Source organism: Hemitrygon akajei, unplaced genomic scaffold, assembly GCF_048418815.1.
Source record: "Hemitrygon akajei unplaced genomic scaffold, sHemAka1.3 Scf000048, whole genome shotgun sequence".
NCBI lineage: Eukaryota > Metazoa > Chordata > Chondrichthyes > Myliobatiformes > Dasyatidae > Hemitrygon > Hemitrygon akajei.
In genome coordinates, this window is record NW_027331934.1 from 5,566,838 (window position 1) to 5,584,992 (window position 18,155).

The following is an 18,155-nucleotide window of genomic DNA, read 5'->3' on the forward strand; positions in this document are numbered from 1 at the left end:
AGCATCCACACCGGCTGATTACCCAGTTTGGCGGGGCCGAAGGCTGCTCCCCCTAGAAGAGAACAAGCTGAGCGAGCCTGAGGCGACCCAGGGGGTTGCACAACAGATACTGAGGCCCTGGATATCTCATTCCTCTAAATGCCACGGACTGTTGGGTGCAACCAATACTCATTAATGACAACCATTTCATAATTCCACTCCCAAAGTCATCTGACTTTCCTTTAGTTGTCTTCTGTTGGATTCTAAAAGTTTCCTAACGGTCTTTTGCTCTTTTGTTTGCCCTCTCCTCGGCTTTTATGTTGGTTTTGGATTCTCATTTAACCCACAGTTGTGCCCTGCTGCCTTTCCAATGCTGCCACGTCTTTGGGATGTATCGATCACTCAGCTCTCGAATTGCTCCCAGAAACTCCAGCCATTGCTGCTCCGTTGTCACTCCTACCTTTTCCCTTCCAAACAAGTATGGCCAGCTTCTCTGTCACAGAAACATGGAGAAGTTCAGTGCAGAAACAGGATATTTGGCCCATCTAGTCAATGCCAAAAACATTTAAGCTGTCTAATGCAACTACCTGCACTGGGATCATCACCCTCCATACCCCTACCATCCAGGTACCAATCAAACTTCTCTTAATGGTGAAATCGAGCTCATATTCACCACTAGTGCTGACATCTCATTCCACACTCTCACGACCATTTCAGCAAAGAGCTTTTCCAAATGTTCCCGTTAAATTTTCACCTTCCCCGCTTACCCATGACCTCGGTTGTCATCCCACCCAACCTCAGTGGAAAAAGCTGCTTGCATTTACCCTATCTATACCCTGATAATTTTGTTTACTTCTAACAAATCCTCAAAGCAATGTATAATTTCCTTGTTTATGTTTAGAGCCTTTTTTAGGTTTAGAAAATGATGAGGGGCATTGATCGTGTGGATAGCCAGAGGATTTTTTCCCAGCATTGTAATGGCTAACAGGAGGGGGCGTAGTTTTAAGGTGCTTGGAAATAGATACCGAGGGGATGTCAGGGGTAAGTTTTTTTACACAGAGAGTGTTGGATGTGTGTAATGCACTGCTAGCGGTGGTTGTCGAGGCAGATACAACAGGGTTTCTTAACATTCTCTTCGATAGGCACATGGAGCTCAGAAAAATAAAGGGCTATGCACTAAGGAAACTCCAGGCAGTTTCTAGAGTAAGTTACATAGTCGGCACAGCACTGTGGGCCAAAGGGTCTGTAATGTGCTACAGATTTCTATGATTCTATGAAATTCAAGGGAAATCTCCAAACCCACGGAGTGGTGACTAGTAGTGAATAGTGGGAAAGTTACTGGAACGTATGTGCAGGAACCAGAAATATAAGTATTTGGATCGATGTGGACTGATTAAATATAGACAGCATGGCTTTGTGCATGGTAGGTCATGTCTAACCAGTCTTAGAGAGTCTCTCGAGGAAGTTATCAGGAAAGTTGATGAAGGCAAGGCAGTGGATGTTGTCTACATGGACTTTAGCAAGACACTTGACAAAGTCTCATATGGGAGTTTGGTCAAGAAGGTTCAGTCACTCAGATTCAAGATGAGATAGTAAATTGGATGAGACACTGTCTTTGGGAGAAGCCAGAGTGTGGTAGCAGATGGTTGCCTCTCTGACTGGAACCTGTGTCTAGTGGTGTGCCACAGGGATCAGTGCTGGATCTGTTGTTGTTTGTCATCTATATCAGTAATCTGGATGATAGTGTGGTTAACTGGATCAGCAAATATGTGGACGACACCAATACTGGTGGTGTAGTGGACAGTGAGGAAGACTATCATGGCTTGCAGTGTGATCTGGACCAGCTGGCAAAATGGTTTGAGAAATGGAAAAAGGAATTTAATGCAGACCAGTTTGAGTTGTTGCACTTTGGTATGACCTACCAAGGGAGGTCTTTCACAGTGACTGGTCCGGCACGGAGGAGTGTTGTAGAAGAAAGGGACCTGGGGATACAAGTCCTTAATTCACTGAAAGTGGTTTCACAGTTAGATAGTGATGGAAAAAAAGATTTTAGCCCATTGGCCTTCATGAACCAAATACTGACAATAGATGGATGTTAAGTTGACTTGTAAAAGACATTGGTGAGGCCTAATTTGGAGTATTCTGTGCAGTTTTGGTCACAAACCTACAGGAAAGATGTAAAAGAGGTTCAGAGATTTTAGAGAAAATTCACAAGGATGTTGCCAAGTTTGGAGGACTTGGGTTATAAGGAAGGATTGAACGGGTCAGGACTTTATTCCTTGGAATGTAGAAGATCGAGGGGAGATTTGTTTGTGATAAGAGAGGCATGGATAGTGTAAATGCAAGCTGGCTTTTTCCACTGAGATGGGGAGGGACTACAACCAGTGGCCAGGGGTTACAGTGAAAGGTGAAATGCTAAGGGGAGCACGAGGGGAAACTTCTTCACACAGACAGTCGTCTGGGTGTGAAATGAGCAGCCAGCACAAGTGGTGCACGCGAGCTCGATTTCAACATTTAAGTGGTTCGTGAAGGTACCTGGATGGTAGGGGTATGGGAGTGGTCAATTTAAATAGTTCAGCACATACTAGTTGGCCCAAAGGGCCTGTTTCTGTGCTGTAATTTTCTATGACTGTGACAAGAACCTAAAATAATACAAAAATTCACTCTAAGTCCTTTTAACAGCTGCGGACCAACAATTCACCTGAACAGGAATTTTTTATATGGCGTTAAAACTGTGGCACTTTAAGTTAATAATACATAAAAGAAGATCCCAGCTGCACGTCAAGAGACTATTTGTGTGAGACTGTTTCAGTTACTGTGGGGTGAGGAACCCGTGCAGCTCAGTAGGAACAGGGAATAATACCAATGGAGAGAGTCAAACTGAGCCAAGGCACAGATTGGTGATGGCAGAAATGCCCCATTCTTACAGAGACAGGAAGAGCATCAGGGAATTGATGGTCATTCCAGATACCAGCACTCTGCCCAGTCAGGAGATGATTTCTCTTCCAACTTGTGTTGAACCTCACTGTAACAGTGTGACACCAGATCAAACCTTGGCAACTCATGTAATCTCATCTGAAATGTTGCCCTAAACCCATTGATGGATTTTGTAAATCTTTTCACAGGTTAAAAACGAGAAGGAATTTGTCTCCAGGAATCTCAAACACGGCACACAAGTTTTGCTGTCTCTGTCTAGATATTTAAGAAGTGGAGCAAGCTACCTACCTACTTCCAAGTGACATCTCCTCTTCACTCAATCATCCTTCCTGCTCAGACTGTGGGCAGGGATTCACTCGGTCATCTCAACTGAAGGTACATCAGCAAGTTCACACTGGGCAAGGCCATTCACTTTTTCTGTTTGTGAGAAAGGATTCAATTGGTCTTCCTACCTGCGGACACACCGTCAGTTCACACCACACTGGGCAGAGGTTGTTCATCTGTTGAATTTCAGGGAAAGGATTCACTCAGTCATCTGACCTAATGGCTCACCAGCCAGTTCACACCGGGGAGCGGCCGTACACCTGCTCAGTCTGTGAGAAGAGATTCACTCACTCTTCCACCCTATGGAAACACCAGCGAGTTCACACTGGGGAGAAGCAATTCACCTGCTTAGAATGTGGGAAGAGATTCACTCAGTCATCCAACCTACTGGTGCATCAGCGAGTTCACACTGGGGAGAAGCCGTTCATCTGCTCAGAATGTGGGAAGGGATTCACTCAGTCATCCACCCTACAGAGTCATCAGAGAGTTCACACTGGGGAGAAGCCGTTCACCTGCTCAGAATGTGGGAAACGATTCACTCGGTCATTCCAACTACTTGAACACCTGCGAGTTCACACTGGGGAGAGGCCATTCACCTGCTCAGAATGTGGGAAAGGATTCACTCAGTTATCCACCCTACAGAGACATCAGCGGGTTCACACTGGGGAGAAGCCGTTCACCTGCTCAGAATGTGGGAAAGGATTCACTCAGTCATCCCACCTACAGAGTCATCAGCGAGTTCACACTGGGGAGAAGCCGTTCACCTGCTTAGACTGTGGGAAGAGATTCACTGATTCATCCAACCTACAGAGGCATCGGCAATTTCACACTGGGGAGAAGCCGTTCACCTGCTCAGTCTGTGGGAAGGGATTCACTCATTTATCCAACCAACAAAATCATCAGCGAGTTCACACTGGGGAAAAGCCGTTCACCTGTTCAGACTGCGGGAAGAGATTCACTCATTCATCCACCCTACAGAGTCATCAGCGACTTCACACTGGGGAGAGGCCATTCACCTGCTCAGTCTGTGGGAAGGGATTCACTCAGTTATCCAACCTACAGAGTCATCAGCGAGTTCACACTGGGGAGAAGCCATTCACCTGCTCAGTCTGTGGGAAGGGATTCACTCAGTTATCCAACCTACAGAGTCATCAGCGAGTTCACACTGGGGAGAAGCCATTCACCTGCTCAGTCTGTGGGAAGGGATTCACTCAGTTATCCCACCTACAGAGTCATCAGCGAGTTCACACTGGGGAGAAGCCATTCACCTGCTCAGAATGTGGGAATCGATTCACTCAGTTATCCCACCTACTTGAACACCTGCGAGTTCACACTGGGGAGTAGCCATTCACCTGCTCAGAATGTGGGAAGGGATTCACTCAGTCATCCCACCTACTTGAACACCTGCGAGTTCACACTGGGGAGAAGCCATTCACCTGCTCAGAATGTGGGAAGGGATTCACTCGGTCATCCCACCTACTTGAACAGCTGCGAGTTTACACTGGGGAAACGCCGTTCACCTGCTCAGAATGTGGGAAGGGATTCACTCGGTTATCCCACCTACTTGAACACCTGCGAGTTCACACTGGGGAGAAGCCATTCACCTGCTCAGAATGTGGGAAGGGATTCACTCGGTCATCCCACCTACTTGAACACCTGCGAGTTCACACTGGGGAGAAGCCGTTCACCTGCTCAGAATGTGGGAAGGGATTCACTCGGTCATCCCACCTACTTGAACACCTGCGAGTTCACACTGGGGAGAAGCCATTCACCTGCTCAGAATGTGGGAAGGGATTCACTCGGTCATCCCACCTACTTGAACAGCTGCGAGTTTACACTGGGGAAACGCCGTTCACCTGCTCAGAATGTGGGAAGGGATTCACTCGGTTATCCCACCTACTTGAACACCTGCGAGTTCACACTGGGGAGTAGCCATTCACCTGCTCAGAATGTGGGAAGGGATTCACTCGGTCATCCCACCTACTTGAACACCTGCGAGTTCACACTGGGGAGAAGCCATTCACCTGCTCAGAATGTGGGAAGGGATTCACTCGGTCATCCCACCTACTTGAACACCAGCGAGTTCACACTGGGGAGAAGCCGTTCACCTGCTCCGAATGTGGGAATCGATTCACTCAGTTATCCCACCTACTTGAACACCTGCGAGTTCACACTGGGGAGTAGCCGTTCACCTGCTCAGTCTGTGGGAAGGGATTCACTCGGTCTTCCCACCTACTTGAACACCTGCGAGTTCACACTGGGGAGAAGCCATTCACCTGCTCAGAATGTGGGAATCGATTCACTCAGTTATCCCACCTACTGGTACATCAGCGAGTTCACACAGGGGAGAAGCCATTCACCTGCTCAGAATGTGGTAAGAGATTCACTCAGAGGTCTCAAGATGGCGCTCATGGAGTAAACCGCTTCTAGGCTTTGCTCCAAACCTTTTACGTCTTTTTAACCTACAAACACCCCTTAAAGGATCTTTTTATACTTATTCTAAAGGGGTCTAAACATACAGAATTTTTCTTTTTAACTATTTGAATTATTCTCAACTTGCTGAAATGTCTAGAGCAAAAGAATCGAAACAGACGAAAGAACCGATAACTTTAGAATCAATTGTGAAGCTTATAGCAGACAAATTTGAAGAACTGGAGAGAAAAATAACCGTAAAGTTTTTTCGGTTTGATGAGCGTTTGAAACTAGTTGAAGAAAAGCTCCAGACACTTTCACTGGAATCACAAAAACAACAAGCAAGTATTTTGGCTCTTGAAGAAGCCGCTCGCAAGAAAGATCGTATAATTGAAAAAATACAAGAAGAGCAAACTTCGACTTCTCAACAGATGGATCGTTATAAAGTTAAAATTATTGATTTGGAAAATCGCTCTCAAAGACAAAATCTTCGATTAATTGGGATTCTGGAAAAATTTGAGAGTGGTGATCTTACCGTTTTTTTCTATGAATTTCTAATGGATGTCTTGGGTCCAGACGTACTGGACTCTCCCCCGGTAATCGATCGGGTACACCGTGTCTCCCGTTTTCGGTCGTATTCAAGTTTGAAACCACGACATGTAATTCTTCGGATCCATTACCCTCATACCAAAGAACGTTTGATTCGGGCGGCTCGAAAAAAAAGGATGATCAGCTATGAAGAGTTCAAATTTCGCATTCTGGAAGATTATAGCCCTGAAGTCTTAAGGGCGAGAATGGCTTTTAGATGGGTTATGTCGAAATTTCACCAGAAAGGCTGCAAGCAAGCGCTGTTATTTCCAGCACACTTGAGAGTCACTCTTGATGATGGAACTTTTCGGCTGTTTAAATCTCCAGCGGATGCTCAAAATTTCCTGGAACAATGACATTCTATCGGGCTGACTAATGTAATTTAGCCTATAGATTTGGATCTGTTACAGAATGATGTTTGGGTTTTTTTTGGGTATGGCTTACATGTATTTCTTATTTCTTTTTGCTCGGTTCATTTGGACTATTATTTTTCCATATTATTAATCTATTAGCATTGAAAATAACTTATTAGGGTTTTTTTCTCCTTTTTGCTTTTCTTTTTAAGCTGATATACGCTTTTTTATACGCTTAACATTTAAATATTAAGATTTTTTTAAAAAATGTCGTTTCTTCTTCCCGGCAGACTTCAGTGCTTGGAACGTCATATCTGTTTAGATGTGTTTGAAATTTTTAAACTTTCATTTAAAATACCAATCCAGTATTAGTCATCTATGGGTTTTATCGTTTTAATTCTTTTTTAACCCTTTTGTTTATATACATTTATAATACTAATTTTATATTTTAACTTTTGTTATACCAACCCTCTCTTATAATGTGGGTTGTTTGTCTTTTTTTTTAACTTTGTTGCGTCTGAGTTGCCGTCTTGAGACACGGGGGTAATTTTAGTATTAGATTGCTTGCTTGCCTCTTTTTGGCTTTTTTTCTGGGGTTTTGAGGGTGGAGGGAGGGGGATTTTTCTTTCTTTTTTTTTGCTTGTTTTCTGCTTAGTTTTATTTCATGGGCTTATATGAAACTACAAAAATGGTCGCAGTGCCGTGACTTCTGGTTTCTCCTTGAAATTACTTCCTTCTTCCGGGTTCATGAGTTCACTTTTCTTTCAAACTTATGTGTTAAATGTAATAAATATTGTCAATATGGATAGGACTATTAACTTTCTTTCTTGGAGTACTAATGGTTTAAATCATCCAATCAAACGGAAAAAAAACATTCAAAGTATTCCATAGAATGAATGCTAATGTTATTTTTGTACAAGAGACTCATGTAAGGAAGGTGGATAGTTAACGGTTGTTTAGGTTTTGGAAGGACCAACAGTATCACTCAAATTCGCAAGCCAAAGTGAGAGGTGTTTCTATTTTTATAGATTCATCAACTTCTTTTATACATCATGAAACAATTTCAGATCCGCAAGGTAGATTTGTGCTTATTACTGGTCTACTTTTTAATCAAAAGGTTGTTTTAGTTAATGTTTATGCTCCAAATACTGATTGTCCTGAATTTTTTAAATGTTTATTTACATCCTTTCCTAATTTGAATCAATATAGATTAATAATGGGTGGGGATATTAACTGTTGTTTAAACCCTTTGATGGATAGATCCAAGCCCACCCAAACTCTTCCGAATAAATCGGCTTCTCTTATTAACTCTTTTATGATTGATTCAGCTATTTGTGAAATTTGGCGCTTTTTACACCCTAACGACAAAGAGTTTTCATACTTTTCCCATGTTTACCATAATTAGTCAAGAATTGATTACTTTTTCATTGATCACCATTTACTTACAGATGTTATGGATTGTAAATATGACTCTATTACCATATCTGATCATGCACCTTTGAAGTTATCTATTAAGATGACAGATTCATATATTAATACTAAAGGTTGGAGGTTTAATCCTGTTTTATTGCAGGATCCTGAATTTGTCAACTTTATTAAACAGCAAATTGATTTGTTTTTCTCAACAAATTTTATAGCAGAGATCTCTAGTGGAACTTTGTGGGATACTTTTAAGGTATATATTCGTGGACAGATTATTTCATATTCTGCTGGAGTTAGGAAACGAACTAATTCTAAAATATTAATACTAGTTGATAAAATTAAAGCAATTGACAAGATTTATTCAATGACCCCTAGCAAAGAACTTTATAAAGAAAGAGTGGAACTTCAAATGGAGCATAGCTTACTATTATCCTCCTCGATTGAAAGTCAGTTAATTAAATCAAAAGCCCAATTCTATATATATGGAGATAAGTCTGGTAAATTACTAGCTAATCAATTGAAAATTGTTTCAGATAAATGACAGATTACTAGGATTTGTAAACAAGATGGTACTTTGACAATCGATCACAAAGAGATAAATAAAGCCTTTCAAGATTTTTATAATTCCTTATATCAATCAGAATGTACTAAGGACTCTTCTATAATAAATGAATTTTTAAGGAAATTGAATATTCCAAAAGTAACTGTTGAGGATAGTGTATTTTTGGATACACCTATTACGGAGTCTGAAATAGAAAAGGCTATTTTTTCAATGAATTCGGGTAAAGCTTCTGGTCCAGATGGTTTTTCTACAGAATTTTTAAAGTCTTTTTCTTCCATACTTTCTCCTTGGCTTTGTAAAATTTTTAAAGATGCATTAAATATAGGTAAACTACCACAATCTTTTTATGAAGCTTCTATTTCTTTAATTCTTAAAAAAGATAAAGACCCTACTGAACGCGCATCCTATCGGCCTATATCCTTGTTGAATACAGATTTTAAGATTTTTAGTAAAATTTTGGCTATTAGATTAGAAAATATATTACCTCGAATTATTTCTGAAGATCAGACTGGATTTATTAAAAATCGCTATTCATCTTTTAACATTAGAAAATTAATCAATATTATTTATACCTCTTCATCTAAAATACCAGAATGTGTCATTTCTTTAGATGCCGAAAAAGCATTTGCTGGAGTCGAATGGCCATATTTATTTAATACAATGCAATATTTTAATTTTAGTTCAAAATTTATATCATGGATTAAATTAATATACCATAAACCCCTAGCTTCGGTTTTTACCAATAATCAAAGATCATCTTTTTTCAGCTATTTCGTGGTACAAGGCAAGGTTGTCCTTTAAGTCCTTTATTATTTGACATTGCTTCAGAACCCTTGGCTATAGCTATTCGTGAATCACCCAGTATTTTTGGTATTACCCATGGGGAGACGACGTATAAGGTATCATTATATGCGGATGACTTGTTATTATATATATCTGACCCTGAAAGATCTATTCCTGCTATTTCTTCTTTGCTCGCTCAATTTAGTAACTTTTCTGGTTATAAATTGAATTTTAATAAGAGTGAACTATTTCCATTAAATATGCAAGTTCCAATTTATAATCATGTACCATATAGAATTGTTACAGATTATTTTACTTATTTAGGTATTAAAATTACTAAAAAAAACAAAGATTTATTTAAAATTAATTTTCTACCTTTAATCGATCAAATTAAGCAACTTGCTAATAGGTGGTCTCCATTATCTTTGTCTTTGGTAGGCAGAGTTAATGCCATTAAGATTATGATACTACCTAAATTTTTATATTTATTTCAAGCATTACCAATTTTTATTCCTAAATCTTCTTTTTTGATATGGTTGACTCTAAAATATCTTATTTGTGGCAGAACAAAAATCCTAGACTAGGCAAAAAATATTTACAGAAGCCTAAGAAGGAGGGCGGCTTGGCTCTACCAAACTTAAGATTTTACTATTGGGCAGTTAACATACGGTATTTAATATTCTGGACACAAGAATCGACTACAGCTGCTTGCCCACAATGGGTAAATTTGGAATGTAAATCTGTGCAAGATTTTTCATTGATCTCAATCTTAGGATCTTCACTTCCTTTTTCGTTATTTAAAATGAATAAACAGATAACTAATCCCATAGTCAAGTATACATTACGAATTTGGTTTCAATTTCATAAATTTTTTGGCTTGAATAAGTTTATGCTGTCATGTCCTATAATATCTAACTACTTCTTTCGGCCTTCATCTATAGATCAAGCTTTTCTATTATGGAAAACAAAAGGTATAACATGTTTTTGTGATCTGTTTTTGGATGATAACATTATGTCCTTTGAACAGCTATCTAATAAATATAATTTACCTAAAACCCATTTTTTTAGATATTTGCAAGTCAGAAATTTTCTGTATAATGAATTAAAGTCTTTTTCAAAAGAATGTCCATTGGACATTACAGAAAGAATTTTAGCCCTCAATCCTTGTCAAAAGGGTTTAGTAGCTATCATTTATTATATGATTATGAGTGTACAGCCAGATGTATCAGAAAAAATTAAGAAGGAATGGCAAGAGGAATTGCATTGTCCTATATCTACTGAACAATGGGAAAAATTTTTATCATTGGTAAATTCATCCTCTATCTGTGCTAAACATGCCCTAATACAATTTAAGGTTGTACATAGAGCTCACATGTCTAAAGATAAACTTGCTCGATTTTATTCTTATGTTAATTCAACTTGTGACAGATGTCATTCTGATGTTGCTTCATTGACTCATATGTTTTGGTCTTGTCCTTGTTTACAAAATTATTGGAAAGATATTTTTAATATTATTTCAAGAGTTTTAAATATCAATTTCCAACCGCATCCTTTTTCTGCAATTTTTGGTTTACCAATGATAGATAATAATCGTCTATCCGCTTCATCTCAACGATCGATTGCATTTGTTACATTAATGGCTAGAAGATCTATTTTACTGAATTGGAAAGAAATTAACCCTCCAACTGTATTTCAGTGGTATTCTCAAACTATTCCTTGTCTGAGTTTAGAAAAAATTAGAAGTGTGGATTTTGATTCTTCAGTTAAATTTGAGGAAACTTGGAGACCATTTTCATATGAGTTAAATGGTCTGATCCTAAACCTTCCTGTTATTATCCTTAATTATTTGGATGGAGGTTCGGAGTTATCGGCACTACTGTATGTATTTAACATTATGCAATTGCCCATGTTGGTTAGTTTTTTAAAAAGTTTTCTTTTAGTTTTTTGGGGTTTTTTTTTCTCTTTTTTGATTCTTTTACATTAATACTATGAGTTTGGGAGGCTTTATGTATTGATTATTACATATCTGATTGTCTATTTAAACTATTAATTATGTACTCTCAAACGTTTTGTATTCATATTTCACTTATGTTTTTCTTAAAATTAATAAAAAGATTTAAAAAAAAAGAAAGAGATTCACTCAGTTATCCAACCTACAGAGTCATCAGCGAGTACACACTGGAGAGAAGCCGTTCACCTGCTCAGTCTGTGGGAAGAGATTCATTGATTCAACCAGCCTACAGAAACATCAGCGAATTCACACTGGGGAGAAGCCGTTCACCTGCTCAGAACGTGGAAAACGATTCACTCAGTCATCCCACCTACTTGAACACCTGCGAGTTCACACTGGGGAGAAGCCGTTCACCTGCTCAGAATGTGGGAAGGGATTCACTCAGTTATCCAACCTACAGAGACATCAGCGAGTTCACACTGGGGAGAGGCCGTTCACCTGCTCAGTCTGTGGGAAGGGATTCACTCGGTCATCCAACCTACAGAGACATCAGCGAGTTCACACTGGGGAGAAGCCTTTCACCTGCTCAGAATGTGGGAAAGGATTCACTCGGTCATCCCAACTACTGGCACACCAGTTAGTTCACACTGGGGAGTAGCCATTGTTATGAATCCCTAGGTTTTGTTTGCATTGGACTGTCATTTTAAGAGAGAGCGATAGATTATAAGGCGAATCAGTCTGACTTGCAGCTTGTTTAGTTTTCTTTCTTTTTCAATCTTTTTATTAAGTTTTTCAAAAGCAAATCATAATGTTCTTAGTAGTACAAAGGGAGTGGGATTACATTGTTGGCAATTAACATATGAAAAAAACCTATAAATAGCACCAATATAATTGACCTCCCAAACCCCTAATATAACCAAAATAGAAAAAAAAGGAAAAGAAAACAAATTGAAATCAAACAAAAACTAAACTAAACCAAACTGAAACTAAACTAAACAAAGCTGGGCTATTCAATTATGTCAAATAAAATCATTAATGTCGTCAACTCCGCTCCTCTACTCAAATCAATGGATAAAGTAAAGGAATCAGAAGAAGTCAAATTACATTCTATGGAAGTGTTGAATAAAAGGCCTCCAAGTTTCTTCAAATTTAACCAAGGGGTCAAATGTACCACTTCTAATTTTTTCCAAATTTAAACAAGATATTGTTTGGGAAAACCACGGAGCTGTAGTTGGAGGATTCGTCTCTTTCCCGTTCAATAGAATAGATCTTGTAGCCATTAAGATAGCAAATGCAATCACCCGCCAAGCTGCAAAGGACAAATCAATCCAAAAATTGCAGTAATAGGATGAGGTTGTAAACCTATGTGTGAAATTGTAGAGAATATATCAACAATATTTTTTCATGATTGTTCCAATAGAGAGCAAGACCAAAACATACGAGTTAGAGAAGCTACCTCAGAACGACATCTATCCCAGATCGGATTTATATAAGAATAAAATTGGGCTAACTTATCCTCAGATATATGTGCCCTGTGTACCACTTTAAATTGAATCAACGTATGTTTGGCACAAATAAAAGAAAAATTAACTAATTGTAATGTTTTTTCCCCCATTTCTTTATAGGTACGGAGAGTTGAAGTTCCTTCTCCCATTCATTTTTAATTTTCTCAGATATATCTGGCTGTATATTCATAATCATACCGTAAATGATTGCTATTAAACCCTTTTGATAAGGATTTACGCCTATTTTTTTCCCCATAACAGTTGGATATGAAAGCGGAAAGGTCGGTAACATCGTATTTAAAAAAATGTCTGATCTGTAAGGATCTAAAACATATTGCATTTGGGCAAATTATATTTAATAGACAACTGTTCAAAAGGCATGAAACAGTTATCCATACTTAAATCACAAACACATATTATACCCTTCATTTTCCAAGCCATAAAGGTTTGATCCATGACAGAGGGTTAAAAGAAAAAAATAGATATAATAGGATTTGATAAAATAAATTTATTCAAGCCAAGGAATTTACGAAACTGAAACCACATTCATAATGTATGTTTAATTATAGGGTTAACCACATTTGTTTATTCAATTTAGAGAGAACCAAAGGAAGTGAGCTCCCGAAGATGGAAGCCAATGAAAATCCTTGTGCCGAATTGTGTTCAAGATTAACCCAATGAAGACTAACATTCAAATCCACTTCTTATGTCCAAAATATTAACTATCGAATATTAATTGCCCAGTAATAAAACCTTAAATTTGGCACTGCCAAGCCACCATTCTTTTTGGATTTCTACAAATATTTTTTACTTAGCCTAGGATTTTTATTCTGCCATTTTTTAGATGAAATTTTAGAGTCAATAGTACCAAAAAAGGATTTAAGAATAATGATTGATACTGCTGGGAAAATATATAAAATTTTAGGTAAAATAATCATTTTTATAGCATTAATTTGGCCAATCTATGACATAGACAATAAGGACCATCTAGTAAACAGTTGTTTGACCTGATCAATTAAAGGTAAAAGATTAACGTTAAATAAATCCTTATGTTTTTTTTTTTAGTAATTTTAACACCTAGATAAGTAAAATAATCCGTAACTAATCTAAATGGTAAATGTCTATAGATTGGAACTGACAAATTTAAAGGGAAAAGTTCGCTCTTATTAAGATTCAGTTTGTAACCAGAAAAGTTACTAAACTGAGCGAGCAGGATATAAAAGCAGGATTGGATTTGTCAGGATTCGAAATATATAATAACAAATCATCTGCATATAATGATAACTTGTGTACCACATTCCCGCGGGAAATGCCAAATATAGGAGAGTCACGAATAGCAATAGCTAAAGATTCCAGGGTAATGTCAAATAGCAATGGGCGAAGAGGATAACCTTGCCTAGTGCCGCCAAATAACCGAAAACAAAATCTTATATTATTGGTAAGTACCGAAGCCATAGGGGCATAATATATCAATTTAACCCAAGATATAAATTACAAACTAAAATTAAATTTCTCAAGCGTGGTAATTAAGTATGGCCGTTCAACTCTATCGAATGCTTTCTCGGCATCCAATGAGATGACTCATTCTGGAATTCTAGATGAGGGAGTATAAACAATATTCATCAGTCTCCTAATATTAAAGGACAAATAGCGTTTTTTTAATAAATCTGGTCTGATCGACCGAGATACTTTGAGGCAATACATTCTCCAATCTAGTAGCCACCATTTCCACCTCCTGTCCAGGGGTGCTGCATTTACCTGATGTGCAGGTTCGAGATTCCCCCACGTGGGACCTCGGGGAATTGCACAGACGCGAAGAGGCCTGGGGGGGTGGGGGGGCGTTCCTCAGTCTGGGACTCCAGTGTCCCGGAGTTTGCATTTTTCCGGAGAGAATCTTTTTGCACCCTTTGCAGAGGACGGTGCATTCGGCGGTCTGGCCGATATAATGATGTTAAATTGACAGATCCCTCAGCAGTGACGCTGGATCTGCAGCGATCTCGGTCACGGCCCTGCAGTGTGATTTGATAATCATCGGTTCCACGATGCAGAGTGACGGTGAGAAACGGGACTGATTATTCAACCGGTCACTTGTTGTCGCCAGTCAGTTGAATCGGAGGCAACTTATTTATTCCTGCACGTTGGCAGCTCACACATTGTTTAATTTACATTTGTCATGATGGAATCAATAAACCGCTGTAACTTCCTGTCCTGGTGCCGGACTCGAGTTTTATTTGAGGTTTCTGCTGCCCCCCGCACCCTGTGCACTGCAACAGTGGGTCGGAGCTCCTCACACTGACACAGTAGCGTCTCAGCTCTAGGCTGAGGGAGGTCGGACTGGCAGAGTCCGGGTGCCCAGGATCTCATATCCACCAAGCCCCTTACTTGCTAAATGACCCTCTCCTGCCCCCCGCTGACAGTTAAAATCGATGAGATTCCACCCTGCAACCGGTTAATATCAACCGTGAGTACACTGAGGTCCCAAGTACGAGAGGGATGGGGGATGAAATATCGGCGTCAGACACGGAGTGAAGCTCCCTCCACACCGTCCCATCACACACTCCCGGGGTCAGACACAGAGCGGAGCTGTTCTGATAGCGTTGGGTGAAATCGAGAAAAAACTGCTTTATGAAGGTCGTGAGTTACTTGGAGTTGGTTTGAAACGTCTCTTGGACATCTGAGTGAGCGGCTGGGTTAGTGTGGAAGCTTCGTTTGGAGTTTTTCTGCCAGTTTGGACTGGGTTCGTTGACGGTTGGGAACAGAGTAGCTCCCAGCTGTGGCCGCTGGCAATTCGCCAGGAAGCCGGGTCGCTCCAAAAACCGGAGACAAACGCTGTCGTTCCCCCACTGACATCGGGACAACCTCCTTCCATCTTTATCGTCGTGACTCTCGTTTGGTGCAGGCGCCGAAGCATCGTTTGAGACGTCTCGACCTCTCACGGCCTGGAAGTTCTGCAGGACTAACGGAGCCTTTCCTGGCGTTGGAATTTCTGGCACTGAGCCAGCAAGGTACTGTCGAGTACAAACTTTTCCCGCCAGTTACTCAACTCGCTCCAGGACTGTATAAGCAGCACCACCACCGTATCATTCTCGATTCGGACACAGAGGTAACATGCCGGACCGGTCTACAGGGAGTCGCAGGCCTTCGGGAAGTTATGCAAAGGCGGCTGCCCCTCCAGCCTCGGACAACGCCCTGTTTCAGTCGGTGAAAGTGGAACGCGGGGTCCAATGTATTTTGCGTCCTGGAACTACCCTGGAAAAGTGCGCGGAGGCTATGGAGGACTTGTTGGGGAGAGATGGTGTTTTGGCCACTGAGAAAGAGTTCGAGAAGGCAGTGTTTTATCTGAGGAATGATGAGTTGGTGCATCGGGCCCTCAGTAGGGCGATCACGGTGGAAAACATCTTTTTACAGATGGAGCTGGTGACAGCTCCCACACAACGCATCGTCCTCGGTCACGTTAAGCCTTTCATCCCCAACAAGGACCTGCTTCCCACACTAGCACGCTTCGGGCAAGTAAGGTCAGAAATAACTGCCATCAGTTACAAATTCAGGAGACGCACCCTCCGTATAGTAATCTCTTTCCGGCAACAGGTATTCATGCAGCTGGAAAAGGGGGACGAAGTTGAGGGCCGGTTTACTGTCCGGAACGAGGGGGTAGATTATCAGGTGTATTGGAGCTCTGAGCGCCCACGGTGCCATGCGTGCGGGGAGGTGGGGCACTTTCGGAGGGACTGTCCTAGTACCCGAAAACCCAGGGAGTCCACTTCGGGAACTAGTGCCCCTGCTAGCTCTGCCCCGATCCCATTCCTGCTCCTACACCTGTGCCGGCCCCTGACCCTGTCTCTACCCCTGTCCCTATTCCTACCCTGTGCCGGCCCCTGCTCCTGCCCCTGACCCTGTCCCTATTCCTACCCCTGTGCCGGCCCCTGCTCCTGCCCCTGCCCCGTCTCTACCCTGTCCCTATTCCTACGTCTGTTCCAGTCTCTGCTCCTACCCCTGACCCTGTCTCTACCCCTGACCCTATTCCCACGTCTGTTCCAGTCTCTGCTCCTACCCTTGTGGATCAGGTGGGTGATCCTGAGGCTACGTGCAGGGAGGTTCAGGCGAGGGACGGGGTGGAGCCTGTGCGGGGAAGGAAAGTGAGGAAGAAATCCAAACACATGAAGAAGTCGGCCCCCGAGACCGCAGAGCTCACACCCATTTGCCCTGAAGTGGAGCGGGAGGCTCGGGGAAGTGCACAGTCGGACGGGGTGATGGAAGCGGAGAGTAACGCTCCATCGGTGAATCCCGCATCTGTGTGATCCTCCGGCTTGAAGAGGAGAAGGGAATGTTCCCCCAAGAGGGCAGGGAATGTAGATGCGGGGGAGTCCCAGAAAGGGGTTGGAATCCGGGTGGAGGTTGTGTCTAACCCTGAATCCCCAGACATAGTCACCAGTCCTGTGGTAGGTGGAGTGGTTGTGCAGGTAGCTAGTGCTAGGCCGATTTGCACAGCTAAAACAGACTTGGAGCCCTCCACCCAGGACTTAGCAGTAAGCGCCTCCCTGGAGGCAAGTGTATTAAACATTATGAGCGGAGAGGAGACCAAGCTCGCTCACTGTCAGCATCAGGCTGCCGGTGAATCCCTTGGACCAGAGCTGCTGGGGTCCCCTTCATACCTGTCTCCTGGGGAGGGTGATATAACCTACATGCCGACCCCATCAACTAATGGCCTGCAGGGAGTATCTGGGGGTTTTCCCTCCATCGTCGCAACTGTGGATAAGATTGCCACGTATTAGAACACACGAGGAGGAAGATGGGGAATCTGTCTGCAGTGAGGGGTTGGAGGGAGACTCTTTTGATAGCGAGACAATGGACATCCTCACCCCTCCTGAGAAATCCTCAATTATACCTGTGAAGGAGATCAGAGAGTTCATTCTCACCTCTGAGGGTGCAAAGCATCGGCCTAAATTAACCTCGCTTCGCTGGTCTAGCATGCCGAGGCTGGTGAGGTCCCTGCGAGTCATCCTCAGACGGAAGGGGAAGGGGAGGAGGAATGCTGTGTCGGGGAATGACAGGCGGCAGCTGAAATCCTTTCTGGATGACCTGGTGAGGGACATCAGAGAGGGAAGCAGCCTCGTTCCTTCGGGAGACGGTGGGTCACAGGGTGGCGTTGGCACCACTCGGGCCCGGAAAGCAAAGAGCATTTTTGCTTTCTTTCTGGATAGTGCGACTGAGGGCGCCTCCGCTCTCACTGGGAAGGGTACTGGTGCTGAGGCCCAGTCTGCTCCCAACATGAAGCTCACTGTAGCTGGTCTAAATTTTAATGGTATCAATGGTTCTCTCCGAAGATAAAACACTCTCGC

The 18,155-nt window shown here is 41.8% G+C and overlaps 1 protein-coding gene across 1 annotated transcript in view; it reads right to left on the reverse strand.

Annotated features, from left to right (window-relative positions):
• The window catches only part of LOC140720895 (uncharacterized), a 222,558-nt gene that overhangs the window by 174,314 nt on the left and 30,089 nt on the right, over nt 1-18,155 (reverse strand). Inside the window, 1 exon segment of the mRNA XM_073035741.1 lies at nt 15,460-15,808. Within this exon segment, the coding sequence (XP_072891842.1) occupies nt 15,460-15,808 (349 nt within the window).